Source organism: Lygodium microphyllum, chromosome 23 (genome assembly GCF_053477565.2).
Source record: "Lygodium microphyllum isolate KBCC chromosome 23, Lygodium_microphyllum_v1.1.10, whole genome shotgun sequence".
Lineage (NCBI taxonomy): Eukaryota > Viridiplantae > Streptophyta > Polypodiopsida > Schizaeales > Lygodiaceae > Lygodium > Lygodium microphyllum.
The window spans coordinates 81,115,223-81,130,401 of record NC_141157.1 but is presented as its reverse complement, the minus strand read 5'-3'; the positions used below and the strand labels follow the sequence as shown (position 1 = coordinate 81,130,401).

Genomic DNA, 15,179 nt, shown 5'->3' with positions numbered 1-15,179 from the left:
TCTTCATCAATCAAGAACTTCAAGGCAGCCAGCTGGCTAAAAATGGAGTTAAACTCACTCAAGTGAGTGGACATTGCTGTGCCCTCTTTCATACGTAAATCCACTAGATTTTTCAGTCAATACACTTTGCTTGCGGCACTGTTTTGTGCATACAGTTCTTCCAGTCAAATCCAAACAGCATATGCAAAATCCAAACCTTCAATGTTAAACATCAAGGCATCAGAAATCGATAGCTTGATGGTTGAGCGTGCAAGCTCATTTAACTCATCCCAATCTTCCTGTTCCATATGTGCAGGCTTTGCCCCTTTGGTCTTAATTGGCTTTGCATGCTTCTTCTGCAATAGAATATTGTAGCACTATTTTTGCCAGACTGCAAAATTATGTGCTCCTTCAAGCTTCTTAATGTGTATGAGATTACTGCAGTCACTGCTGCCAGCCATGATTTTCAGCCCAAATGTGACCATAAAATTCAGCAAATGCAGGCCCAAACTGTCACACAAGTGACCAAGGTACAAACAAGTACCAACCAGCAATAAATGACCATGTAGAAGCAGAAAATTTCAGATCTGTAAGTAAATTTTCAGAAGCACCAAACCATGTGCTACAGCACTCCATCACTGATTACAGCTGTTCCAAGGGCAAATACACTGCATTATATGAGAAGTCCCAAATTTTAGCTGCAATTTCTGTTGAACATGTACCCACGAGCACAAAATTTGACACGCACGGTCAAAAGCCCCAAAATTTTTGTGCACAAAGCATCAACTATACATTTGCATTGTTTTTGACATGCATAGAATAGGCCAATTTTACCAAAATAGAACAATTTCAGCAAAACCCCCAAATTTTTCCAAGTGCTAGATGTCCAAATTGCATGGAATTAAACCCACATGTACATAAAATGACCAAATGGCGCACAAATTTCACCCAAACAGCAAAAGCCCCAAGTTGCACGGGGTCCAATGTGCATCAATGTCGAGAAATTAGGTAAATTTCAGCCCAATTTTACATGTACATGAAAAGTCCCAAATGTCAGAGGCAAAATGTCTTAAATTCTTGCAATTTCTGAGACAAATTGTATTGTCCTACATCACAATCCCCAAATGCAGGAAAAGTTCCAAATTTCCTGGCCAAGATGGCACAAATATACACTCTTTGTGTTATGCATGCGAACCTCGGTTAGAGGGAGGGGTTTCAAAAAAAAGATTTTGAAGAAAATAATGTTTTGGATGACGAGTCCGTTGATCCATCAAGACTGATAGCGCCCGTTCGGCTGTACGGGTCTCGTCAATTGCCGTGTCAGTCATCAGCGTGCCTGGCCGTCAGTTGCCGCACGTCAGCCGGTCGTCGTGCAGTCGTCCATCACACAGCAAGGACCCGTCACGCAGCGCTGTTGCTTGCAACCCTTTCGCATGCCCTGTTGCTTGCTTCGTTCGTCTGCGTTGGGCTTGTTCGCCAGTCGTCTGCGTCAACACGCAACTCCCGTGTCCTGTGCTTGGAGCAACTATCGCCTATCCATGACCTGTCTTACGTCATCCAGCAGTTTGTCACTATTGCATGCCCCAGTCAGTCCTATCGCCCATGCCTGCAACTCCATGGCTTAGACTTTGTCAGCCCTGTTGTACAACTTGCAACTCCGACTTTGCCGACTGACTCATGCAGGACTGATGGAGCATTCAACAGTTGTGCTGCTTTGATACCAGTTTGTTGCCATTTGTGGCGCAAGGATCGACACGCATTGCTTGCTAGCTCCAGAGAGACAGAGAGAGTGCATAGTAGAGAGGAGAGTGAGCATGACTTGTGGATGCAATGACGAGTGTACCTCTTTAGGTTTTTAGATAGATATATATATGAAAGTACAATGTGCTGAGGGTGTGTTCACACCCATGCACATATAAAAGGCACGATGGTCCCATTATGTTGTAGGTTTAGCATTAACATTTGATTATTACTCTACTTCTGTTGTGTCACTGGGAGATATCCTTCTTCTCCTACCACCCTCCCTTTCAGAGGTTGCCACTCCGATACGTACCATGGTGTCTCCATCGCCAGATTGCTTGTCTCTCGGGTGTATTGGGGCAGAAACGGTCATACTCTAAAAGATTGTCAATGTTGACCTTTGCTTCTTACCCATTGGAGTATATGCATCTTTCACCAGGCACTCCTTGTGCTACCCTTTCTTTTTGGGCCATAAAGATTGTTCTGCATGGGCATAACTTACTATGCTCAAGACCATAAGATGCATCCGACACGCACAAAATCCTCATGAGTAGACAAAGGTTGTACGAACTCACAAGGCGATAAGTCCTCTTGGAGACCACCCCATTGCGCGAAGGTTTTCCGCATTCATTTTCGGGTCAAATGGCTTCCATAGCTCACCTCTTCTCCATAGTCACTCCATTGAGGGTCAACGACGACTGTTTCCCACCCTTGGCTCACCTTGAGCCTACTTCTATTCCACCCTCTTCTACTCATGTTCGAGAAGCCACCTCTGAGTGCTCTTTGGCTTTTGCTGCTTCTGAGCTCCAAATACCTTCTTCAGCACGACCGGCAACACTTTCTTTTCATCAGACACCTCAGAGTTCGTGATTCATGAGTTGGAGTCCCTCTCCCTCTCTGAGGGGGATCCTTTTCCTTCGCCCTCAGAGGAAGCATCTCCTTTTTCAGCTTTACAGGGGACTCCTCCATCTTCAGTTTCAAAGGCTGACCCTACTACTCTTGAAGTTCTTCCCACACGTCTTTTTCTTCGGAGGTTTAGCTCTCTTTCAAGCAATTTCACCTCCACTGAACCCAACATCTTGAAGATCTATCTTTGATTGGGGCCCTTGGATTTTTGGCAACAACTTTATGACTAGGCCTTTGTATTCCTTCAAGCATGGTGTAATGGAGCTAGTGGCTTCTCTCCCGAGGTTGTGTTTTAGATTCTACTACTCATTTGGTCTCCTGACTATCTTCACAGGTCTCCTTTGAGGTGGCATACTTAGATTATAGGGTGGATCTTCTTCTCTTCACCTCACTCCTCTTGTGTGCTCCTTGTTGGGCCTAAGAGGGGGTGTTGAGAAACCACATTATTACATACAATTTCCCTTTTTCATTCCCATTTTTGGTCTTTGTTTCTTGCCCGAAAAAGGCTTTCTAGGGTCTTTAGAGAGAGTTGGAGGGCCTCTTGAGAGACTTCAGTGGGCGAGACTCCAGACTTTTTGTCTCTATATATTCAGTATCAGCCATTCATTCTACACCAATATACACCACTGATTCATTCCATTAGTCACTCATCATCTCCTCTTTTCTCTCATGTCACCATCTTCATCCTCTGTTGCCAGGTGCCAGTTCCCATCACCTTGTGCTATGTTTATGGTGTTAGAGTCCTTCTCTGTTGGCGACCTTCCTCCACACATGGTGACAGTCTTTCCACAGCTCGTTCTCCTTCTCCTCAACTAGGTGTCAATCCTCTACATATGGTGACAGCTTTCATCTCTTAGGCATCATCCCTCACCTTGTGTTTGGTTGCTTGGAGATATCTTCTGTAGTGAGTATCTTCATCCTTCACAAGCGTTATTACCAGAGACAGATCGAGTTTACGTGTTGCATCTTGGTTGTTCCCATTCCATTATGCGTCACATCACCAATTGGCATCATCATCATCAGAGCCTGTCTTTATTTGCACTTTTAGCTTTTGCCTCATCATCATCACCTGGCATCACATCCAATTGTTGTTGGTGTTAGCTTATTAGGCCTACATTTGCAAACTTGGAGGCTTCTTCAGCCGTCTCCTTGCTCCCGGCAATACTTCGTCATCTGTGCGTTTGCAAAGTCCAGACTCAGAGGCTTCTTCGGCAGTCTCCTTGCTCTAGGGCATCTTTCGTGCTATGGCACCCTTTGATCAGAGTCACTTCATTATTTCAATTCTTCATCATCTTGTTCATCTGAGTTTCTCTTCTCTACTCAGTGTTCGCCGTACATACTCTTGTGTTTCTCCCTACAAACCCTATTGTCTCTTTGGTTGCTTAGCCATTTTTTGACATGCCCTAGTGTAGAAATAAGTTGCCCTACTTGCAAATGTGTTACCCAGCTTATATAAGGTTGGCTAGGTGCAAAATGCAAATCTACCATGGTAAACACAGATTGAAATAGGTGTTTAGTTTGTCTCCAATGAATTATCGTGATTTTGTGCAGATGGAGGGATTCATTCAGAAGTATACTAATACGAACATTCCTCAAGAGAGGTATTTTGGAGCGAAAGAATATGAGTGTGATTGAGATAGATCGAACTATAATGGAGCATTGGCAAATACCTCAGTGTCTTTGGGCTGAAGTAGTAGCCACGACAATTCATATTCTAAACTGGTCACCTACATCTGTCATTATAGAGTAGACTCCTTTTGAGACATATCTTGGGCTAAAGCTGGATGTTTTCTATTTCAGGGTATTTGAGTGTGATGCCTATGCTCACATCCCGAAGAAACAGAGGGATAAGTTTGAGCTTGCTTCCAAGAAACATGTGTTTATTGGCTATAGCTCTCAGCTACAGGGTACAAGATATATGATCCAATCTCATGGGATGTCTATATGAGATGAGATGTGTGGTTTGTAGAGTTTCTAGCTTCAGAGGGGGGTGAGGAGCACCCCATTCTTGGAGTCCAAGTGATACTTGGACACTTGAGCTAGTTCATGTGGAGCCTATGCCTCTTTAGGTTGCATCTTCAAAGTTGCTCGTAAACTTGGCATCCTTGTCATGTACTATGACCTCTGCGGTAATCCATGTAATTGGAAGACATGCTCCATCAATTGATTGGTTACTTGAGAAGTTGTATAATGAACTTTTGTAGGGATAAAATGGGCTATGTTGGTGAGTCTATCCACAACTACATAAATGCTATTCCACCTTTCTTAGTGACAAGTCAATGATAGAATCCATAGTAATATGCATTCATTTACCTTCAAGGATAGGCAATGGTTGTAATAAACCACCTAGTTCTGATGTGTTATCCTTGTTTTGTAAGCATGGTATATAATTAGAAATAAAAGTCTCAACATCTTTCCAAAGGCCCTTCCACTAGAAACTCTTAGCAATCCTATCATAGGTCTTAAAGACACCAAAATGACTAGCTGTAAGCAAGGAATGCATTTCTTGGATAATTTTCTATGTGAATGGGGAAGTATGGGAAATGGCAATCCTACCATGATACTATATGAGACTATGTCTTAACTAAAATTGGAAGTTCTCATCCATAATGCCTTGCTGTAATTTCTGAAATATAGGGCTAAAGTCATGATCTCAAAGATAAACCTACTAAATCTCCTCTATCCAATCACTATGGAGTTCGAAAATGGGTGAAACCTTGGATGCCCCTAGGATAAGGAATCAGCAACTATATTATCTTTGCCCCTAGTATGTATGATATCAAAGTCATAATTCTATAATGTTGCTACCCATGTGCATTGCTTGGGAGTGAGATTTGACTGAGATAGGAAATATTTAAGGAGCCAATGATCACTTTTCACCCTGAATTGGATGCCATACAAATATTTATACCACTTCTTTGTTACATAAAGAATGGCCAACACTTCTTGGTCATAAGCATTGATTGCCATCTCTTTGTCATTCAGCTTACGATTCTCCAAGGCTGTTACCCCGTACTCCTACAATAGAACTACTCCAATGCCCCGCCGACCACTAACATCACATTGGATAGTGAACTCTTTAGAAAAGTCAAGATAAATAAGGATAGATGTTGAGGAATGAATAATGTCAATCTGTGTTTCCTACATCACATGAGTCATACAGTCTATGTATGTAAAACTTTCATACATTTTTATATCTCGAATATAACCTGTTTCTTACAAAACTTGTATGAAACCTATGAAACAGGTTTCATACCTCCCGTTTCAGAAACCCTAGGCAACTATGATGCTGACTATGCCTAGCATTGACTCACTTCTTGGATATGCTTTTTCTCCAGAAGTAATTATAACTTTTGCTTAACAAATCAATTATATCATTGCATGAGGCCACATATATGATTTGAGATCTATATGGCAATATGTTACAGTCTACAGATGTATCTGTTATAGCATCTGAAGTCACTTGGGACCTAGTCATAGGTGAGGACATGTGAATTCAAAACTCATGTGTTGCAAGTGAGGATGGTAGATTCAACAACTCATGTATCATACTCTTCCACATCCAAATTGTATCTATTTCCATTTGCCTTTGTATTCTTGTTTCCATGTCCATTTCATCATTGCCCATGATCCTATAGCTATTGGGAACTCCCAAAAACGTCAAAGTCATAATTACTAATATACTTCCTACTCAAATTAATCATTACCAAGATGACTCAGTGCAAGCTACAGTATTCCACAAGATTTATGTGCTTTGTGTCACAGCAATTTCACATGGAAGAATTTGAAGCTCCTCATCCTCTCGAATGACAACTGGATATTTTTTATAAATTTGGAAAATCTCTGCACAAGAAGTCTAGAAAAAGTAAGGATGGCCTGATTTGGATATTTATGAGGTCCCATTTGATGGTTGATTCTCAGCCATTTGTGAGATGATAACAAGTTTTATATGAACAAATTTGAGTTTCCTTGTCCTTCTAGTCCTGAATTTTTTATTCCAATGAAGATGGTGATAGCTAGATGTGCTTCATACATTGTAGAAAATGTGTGCAAAAACATATGCACAAATCTGGATAATAAGGATATCTAACCTGGACAGTTATGAGGTCCCATTTAATGGTTGTCTCAACCATTTGTGAGATGGTGTTTTTGTGGTCCCATCCTTTGGGCATCTGCTCAAGGATCTCAGTGTCAGATCAGCGTGTTGCCAAAGCACGTGATGTGTCGACAAAGGGTGTTATTGGAAAGTATGTTTGTATTTCCTTGATCTCACATTTCCTTGATGTTTTTGAATGAGTCTTGACATCTATCGGTTCTTGAGAGTAAGCTATCATGTTGATTTCTATGGGATGGATGGGAATGATTCTAGTCCATTTGTATTCGAAACCTGTCCAAATCATCTGTGTCCCATTTTTCTAGTACACCACTCGTCTGTCTAGGTGTATTTCATCCATTACATCAGCCTTTGCTCCAGCAGCACTATTGCACTGGCAGGCTAAACACCTCTCAGCCTACTTTTTGACACAGTTTTGGCATTGGCACTGCAAAAACTTCGACAAGACAGTCCCCTCTTTTCTTTCGATTGGTGGTTCATTCCAGGTATGTTGTGGGTGCTTGAGCACTTGGCTTGTGCAGACAAGACGCTCTCTAGCACATCAGTGGCAGCCAGCCTGTGATGATCCCTTGGATAGACATAATCAGAGTCTATGGAATGCCCATCTGCGCAGCAGTTTGGGCTTCATATTTTCAGGTCTTAGTCTTGTGTTGACTCTACCCTCAGGTGGGGCACAAGAGCTTGCTTGCACTCAGTTACAATGACCATTGGCCAAATCATATAGAGTTTTCTCATCTTGCATTGACTGGCTGCATACCTTAAACTACCGACTTCTCCCAGGTGATACCTTTTGGCCTGTCTTACTGTTTTTCATTTTGCCATGCAGTGGTTGAGTATCAGTAATTATGTTTAGCAGATACAATGTGCCAGATACGTTTAAATCTTCTTTTCACATCTCAGGGGGCATTGGAACACTATAAATGGTACATTCTTCCCCCATGGAATGGCCAGCATGTGGTGCACTAGCTTTTTATTCTACTGATTGCTCTTAACTGATACTCTTCCAGGAAGAATGGCTAATTGAACTGTACTCCGGACTTTTTATATGCACACTTCAATTTTAGAGGGACGCAAAATGCATCCAATGAGCATTTACCTCGTTGTGGATTCTGTGATGTTGTTGTGGTGCATCTGAAGAAATAGGATGAAAATATTTTGCAGTGCAACTTCAGATGTTTGTGCGGTTATTTTTAGTAAACCATAGAAATACTGTCCTCAAAAAAGTTTACTTTTCCTATTTTTGTGTCCTAGTTCCACTTTCTCAAATTCATTTGCTGGGATGTTTGTCAAACAGATCTGGCCTTGAGTTACTAAACAATACTTGCCTGACAAACAGAAATATATTCTCTGGATGTTTCTCTTTGCTCTTATTTTGTTCTAAGTTTCTTTATACCATATGTGTCTTGTAAAATAGATAAAATTCCTGCTAGTCATACTGTTGTGGTTGATTTCAAACAGGGCGATTTTCTTGTGCACTTTATGGACACTGCCAAGGACGAACTTGCTAAAAGGCCAACTTCAATATCTGTTGAGAAGTTACAGGTGACTCTAGTTCTTTTGTGATGTAAACAGATGTTCACTTGAGAAAACATGTGCTCTCTTGGTTCTAAGGGTCTCTTCATGTAAAATAGCACAGTAGCCTTCACTTTAGAAGGTTATTGAATTGAGGTTCAGAAGACTGAAGAAGAAAAGAGGTGTGAAAATGATCATACCAATGTCTTGCAGTCCCTTCTCGATTTGGCTTTGCGTACATCTGTGGCTGGATCAGATCCTTATTATGAAGACTTGTTTTGCAATGTGGTATGCACAACTGAGCTCTGACAGTAATATCTTTGGCTACTTTTACTGGCAATGCTTCAATTGGCAAATGAAGTTGAGAATAATCTCTCTATATGTTTTTTGTACAACACACGTAGGAAAAGCTTCCCCTTTTGAGGCAACTCGAGAATCTGCAGAGGATAGGTAGTGCTGCAGATGCAAGCATTCAAATGGACAAACAGGGAGATTCTAGTGGTTCTGATACTGCAAGCCAGCAGGCTCCTGCCGGGGTCATTACAGGCCTAGAAACTTTTGCTCTTAATTACAAGGTGCTTATGTTGTGGTCTAGTACCTTCTTTTGATATTTTTCCATCCATTGGAGATAAATCTGTGTCTTTTCAACATCATCTGTATGTATTGTGCCAACATTGAAGAATAGGTACAATGGCCACTATCTCTTGTAATATCAAGAAAGGCTTTGATGAAGTACCAGCTTATATTTCGGCTCCTTTTCCACTGCAAACATGTGGAACGGCAACTTTGTGGCACATGGCAAGTTCATCAGGTATCTTGCATCAATCACTTTTTACTCTCAACATATTTGCAGTTCTTTGTGGCTGACAGAGTCTCTGTGTTTGCCATGTTATCCATCTACTTTAACAGGTGACACGTGGGCTTCACTTTATAGGAACATCAATGCCACGGTCATACGTGCTATGCCAACGCATGCTGCATTTTACACAAACTTTTGTTCACTATTTGACGTTTGAGGTGATGCTGATGTCTGAATTCCTGCGTATATGTTTGCACATCAGAACACTCAAGGATTTGGTCACTATTTTGGTATTATAGGTACTTGAGCCCAACTGGCATGTCATGCACGGAAAGTTACTGAATGTGAAAAGCATAGATGAGGTTCGTAGCTTACCCTCTCAAGAAACTTAGGACCCTGGATCAACAACGAATGTATCACACGTTTTTGAATCTGGTCTAGTTTCCTTGAATAAAGCAAGTTTCAAAACGCTAGGGATGCATTAACTTTTACCAATTTTACAGGTGATGGCACAGCATGATTTTTTCCTGGATAAGTGTCTAAAAGAATGCGTGCTTCTCTGGCCAGAAATATTCAAAGTAAGGAACCAACTCCAGCATATTTTTTCCCCCTAATTGAGGCTTTTGTCCAGACATTGTATGGCATGTGTATGCTCATCAATCAAGTTTTTTGAGACTGGCAAGAAATGTTTATTGGTCTTTTTTCTTACCTTCTACTTTTTGAACCCTGCTAGTCTTTGGAACTTGAATTCATAATTAAAGGAATGGCTGATTTTAAGACTGTTTTCAAGACACTGGAGAGTCATGCAGAAACTCCAATTTTTTTGCTGTTCTAATTTTTGTTTCATTTCATTTACTCATTTCCGACGACTGTATAGTGACTGGAACTGTGTGAAAACTTGAAATTTGTCTCTTCATCATTTACTCATTTTCTTTTTCTTCATCATTCTCAAGTATTTGTCTCTTATTTCAAAAATATAAAGATTGATTGTTTCTATTGAGTTGTAATAGAGGGGGGTTGAGTGGAAGGAGCAGTGGTAGAGAGACTATGTTGGTGGGATTGAGGTCTGAGCAGAGAAGAGATTTAGATGAGCTGAAAGGAGAGACGATGGAGATGTGCAGCAGGCATTGTGTTTATAAGTTGGAAGGAATGGATTTTAGAAGCTACTTTGACTGCACTTAACAAAACTGTTGTCTGATATCAAGTTACCTTCACTGGTCGATCAAAACTTGAACTGACCATCTCCATCTCTTTATGGCAGCTTGAAAGATTCTTCAATAGGACTTCTGATCTCAGTAGTCATATAGTTGCATTGCTGTTTGTGATCACATATATAATGAGAGATGACCACCTGGTTTGTCTTCAGCATTTCACCACATACATCGTGACTGTATAAACTATGTCATGAGTGTTTGTGCAATGTGTAAGCTAAGCTGTAAACATTGCACAGTAAAATGATTTTCTATATTGTGCATTGACGTTTTTGTATTATTGTTTCTTTCTTGCTATTCTTTCAGAAAGTTGAGAAGCTGAAGACAATCTGTCTCCAGTATGCAACTGCTACACAATGGTTGATACCATCAATGTGTTCACCAGATCCTGACATAGCTACATCCAGATCTAGGACCATTGAGAATTCAACAGACTTGTCAATCAAAGCTTCAAAAAGCAGGCGGGGCCTTGATCAGACTGCCAAAGTCTTCAATCCTGCTGACGAGGCAACTTTTAGAAATACCATAGGGTAATGTGCAGGTTAAGAAAGCTTCAGTTTCTGCTTACAAATCGAAAGTAAACATGTGTCATTTTCATTCAAGAGGTGGTGAAATATTGGTTACTAATTACTTTTCTGGGATTCAAGAAGACATTTCACATGCTTAAAGATATATTTTTTACTGCATGATGTACACACTTGAGATTATTTAATATGAAGTCTGTGTTGGAGAGTCTGACATAGTTTTTCCCTGGCAGGAAAATTGAAGAGGACTTTGACAAAGAGCTGAAAAAGCTTGTTCTGCTCTTAACTAACAGCTCACAAACTGATCCCTATCTAGCTCATTTAGCACATGGCCTTCAAGGTGTTGGGCAAGATTTCTGATGCATCCCAGTTTTTCTTACCATATTTAGAGTTGCTTGTACAACCTGTGCTAGAGGTGGGAGGTCTTAATTCCCTGCTTTTGTCAATTTGTTGTCTTACTTTACTACTTTTATTGATCTGTGTTAAATATGCTGAAGTAGATCTCAAAGGATTATCTTACATTTATTTCAATGTCTTAATCTTAGGGAGCAGGCAAGGAGGATTAGTTCAGACATTCAATACAATGAAGAACTGGTGAAGGATTTTCCTGTGTATATTCTTCAGAGTGCCTTCTGATGGAAGGTCTACCAATATGTGGTGTGGAAGTGGCGCCATACATCACCGTGACAATACGTAACAAGCTTTTAGATTGGGATCAATATGCAAGTAGCAGAGTTGAAGAGAAGCTGTGATTGATTTTTTCCTTGAAAATTTCAGTAATGCTTATCAGCATTCATAGTTTGTATGTTTTACCTCTTTGGATGCAGTTGAAGGCGAGTTGTGACTGGCGAGCACATCCCTCTTGTGAATTAATTTTGGAGAATACATTCTCACTCTGTCTGATGCGTTTCTTTCATCCTTGAAAAGTAATGTGATCGTAAGAGTGTTTCTGTACAATGTGATAACTTTAAGAATGTTATAGGTTACCAGGCAGTTTTGTTGTGGACAACAGTTATGAGTATGCCCACTTAAGATCAAGTGATAGTGTTGAACTAGTCCATCAAACCATTCAGTGAATGAGATGACGTATCAGAGAAGAGTTTTGCACTCCTTAAGTGGGGAGAATGTTGTAATACCTCATTAATCAGTGCAGTCATAACTAATGAGACGTATAGACTAGGTATCAGAAAATAATTCCGCACAACTCCTGGGTGCATTGAAGGAACTGAGAACAAACAACGCACGTAGATGTGGTTCATGAAGTTGATAAAAAGGACGTAGAAATGGAAAACTGCTTCAATGCTTCTTATAGAGAACTTAAGCCAAAATGCTTCTTTCAGGGGTCCATTGTGTTCCAAAGCCAAAATCTCTTGTACATACAAATCAGTCAATTGGAAAAGGATCCAACTCACCATCAGCCTCTGTAGCATCTTTTCAGTCACCCCTTCTTTAATCCTCTCCATGTAGTTCAAGGACATTGTACTTCTCCAATTCAAAGTGGTGCGTGACTTGTTAAGAGCTCGAGACAATGGTTTAGGATGCTTATGATCATGATATTCAAGTAAGGCTTGATCCAACCACGGTAGCAATTCCTCAAGTTGGTGGCCTTTGTGTCAAATTAGAGTGATAAGCTGAGCTCTTTAGCCTCTAGACAAGGTGAATTGAGGTCACAAGTAATGGAATCTCCATATCAGTAATGTGTGAAATACATACTGAATGCTTCACATGAGACTAGGCAGGTAGCAGCCTTCTTGTCTGGGATTTTACATTGCCCATTTCCAGCTGGATTCCTACAACCTTTGGCATATTTCAAAGTATTAGCATTCCTAGGCATTTCTTGAAAGAGTTGGATGAACAATGTTGTGATTAATAAAAGAGTTTTATGCCGTGGATTGAAATTGGCTCAAGCCATGTGGGGTTGATTAGTTGCATCTATTGTGTTTTCATCAATGTGTAACTAGCGTTGGTTTGAATGTAGATGAGTTACTAGTGTCTCCATCTAGCCATACTCTTTATAGGTAATAATTGCTTTCTTGTAGCATATCATGTAAGGGCGTCATTGTAATAATTAAAGGGCCCAATGGTTTTTGGTCAAATTGTTTGATGTTATTGAAGTTTTGGATTAAATAGGATCATTAATAGATATTTGGCAAGTTTTTGCTCACGTTGAACTTTTCCACTTTGGTCTCTAAGTGATGTGAACTCTTAATTTACACCTTACAACCATTATACCATATAGGTCTTTAACACTTGAAAATATGTTGCGTCTCTTAATCTTTCTTGCAACATATAGCGTGTAACCTTTTAACTTGAAGCATTGAGACGATCTAGAAAGTATCTCCACTTTTTGTGACATGTTGCATTCTCTCCTCTTTAATTTCTCCATGTTCCAACAATTAGTAGGGAGAGGAGCAAGATAAATCAAGCATTGGAAGAGCAATGTAGGAGTAAGGTGAGGACCACAACTTTGTCATTAGAGTTAACAAGAAAGGTAAGCTCACAACCATTATCCTCAATGAAAGAGCAATGGAGTAATAAGCTTGAGGGAAATGCCCTCTTATTTAGAAGGGAAAAAACTTGAGTGGTCCTATGTGCATTCAAAAATCCTAGGTGTAGGAGTTGGTTTCTACAATGTAGCAAAACAACCCAAAGCTAGTATATGCGAGTTGTCAATGACATTGTAGAGAACACTTGAAATATACTTGCATAACTTAAAGCACATACTTGATACAGCTAATTGCATATATCTTGCATATGAAGTGGGAAACACACCTCCATGAGAGCCATGTTTGCGAGCAAGGCAAAGCTCATGCCTCTACTATTAAATATATTAATTAGAAGTGCAATGGCAAGTGCACAAAGCTTGGAATGAACAATAGTAAGGTGTACAAGCTTGAGGGAAAACTCGTATGTTCTATGTATCACTATCATAGCAATAGCTACACTTCATTCACTCTCATGTGTTCTAGAGAACTTGACAAATCATTGTATCCCCTAAAGGATTTACAAAGGTGTATCCACACTCAAACAATGTTTGTACTCATCATATCCCCTAAAGGATTCACAAAGGTGTATCACAACTCTTGAACAAATGTTTGTACTCTTATCATATCTTCGAAAAAAATTGTCTTTAGCACACCCATCTATTTTGTTATTCCAACAAGTCCTCCCTACCACATCCTCTTAACATATTTTTAATTCCTTATATTTCATTTGCGTGCCATCGCTAGATAGATATTCACTTATTTGACAATTGCCAATGTCAATCCAACATCACACTTGGAGATAGTCGGGTTATATCCCACCACAAAAGACAAAAAAGTGATGTTTACCATCTTCATATGGACATAGATTCTAATTATGAACCATTGGAAAAGTGTGGCAAATTGTTACATTTGTCCCATGAAGAGAAAGAACATAGGACAAATTGAGAGTGCCATTTGGACTTACGGATAGATGAGTCATTCTACCCCAAGGATCCAACTACAAATGCACTGCCACCATTTTAAAACATTACTAACTTATTGCAATCTATAGGTCTAGCACTTGGAAGAAAAGTTGCCTGTTGTTGTGAGCTCCACATGATTTGTTATAAAAATAAATTACTAGGCTACAAAGGCAGAATGGTTTGTACACAAAAAAATGTGATGGCAAACAAGGATATCATTTAGAGGTTGGAGAATGTTTGTAAGGATGTGGACATTTGAGTTTGATTACATATCACATCAAAGGTCACCTTACGATTTGCGCCGGAGTATCGTCGACTAATCGGAGAAACCGCCACCCTCGTCGCTTGTCGCGATTTACATGGAATTCGCGATCCCGACGGTGGCGTTCGCTTTGGTGGTCGAGAGAGAGAGAGAGAGAGAGAGAGAGAGCATATACGATATACTTAAACAAGCTGTGATTAACACTTCAAAACCAGGACCTCTAGAAAGCAAAGATGACACCAAGATGTGGGAGCCAACTTCTTCCTTTGTGCTGCACACACAAACAAGTAATCTCAAGGCTCTACTGTAGTTAGTGGCTTCAAATTTACAAGTCAAGACAAATCCTCAATTGCCCAGCACAACAAATTATTATAGTACCTAGAGGAGCTAAATCTCTTGCCTTCACTTGCAATAAATCTAGTATGAGTTTTTCAAGAGCTTTCAATTCCTTGATGATGACTCCAAGAATCAAACACTTAGAAATTTATCAACCAACACAAACCACTCGAGAACCATCTAACTATTCGGGATCTAGTTGCAAAAATTACATTAAGTAACAACCCACCTCTTGTGTTGCATATCCAGCTCTCTTAGGATCATGATGACCTAATACTCTCAAAGGATTTCTTAAACATAGAAGCAAAAGTCTAAGTTTACTACATTATAAAAGAAATATCTAAATCT

General features: G+C 40.0%; 1 protein-coding gene across 4 annotated transcripts in view; it reads left to right on the top strand.

The window, feature by feature from the left end:
* The window catches only part of LOC148016391 (Spc97 / Spc98 family of spindle pole body (SBP) component), a 74,236-nt gene extending 62,558 nt beyond the window's left edge, over positions 1-11,678 (top strand). For 3 of the 4 annotated variants that reach the window (XM_087663625.1, XM_087663628.1, XM_087663627.1), the window contains exons 15-24: positions 8,198-8,281; positions 8,465-8,539; positions 8,656-8,826; positions 8,937-9,062; positions 9,161-9,268; positions 9,350-9,412; positions 9,554-9,628; positions 10,568-10,791; positions 11,019-11,200; positions 11,331-11,678. In XM_087663625.1, the coding sequence (XP_087519751.1) occupies positions 8,198-8,281; positions 8,465-8,539; positions 8,656-8,826; positions 8,937-9,062; positions 9,161-9,268; positions 9,350-9,412; positions 9,554-9,628; positions 10,568-10,791; positions 11,019-11,145 (1,053 nt within the window). In that variant the 3' untranslated portion in view covers positions 11,146-11,200; positions 11,331-11,678. The remainder of the gene's footprint in view (positions 1-8,197; positions 8,282-8,464; positions 8,540-8,655; positions 8,827-8,936; positions 9,063-9,160; positions 9,269-9,349; positions 9,413-9,553; positions 9,629-10,567; positions 10,792-11,018; positions 11,201-11,330) is intronic. The other variant, XM_087663626.1, reaches the window with a different exon arrangement.
* Positions 11,679-15,179: the final 3,501 nt, after the last annotated feature.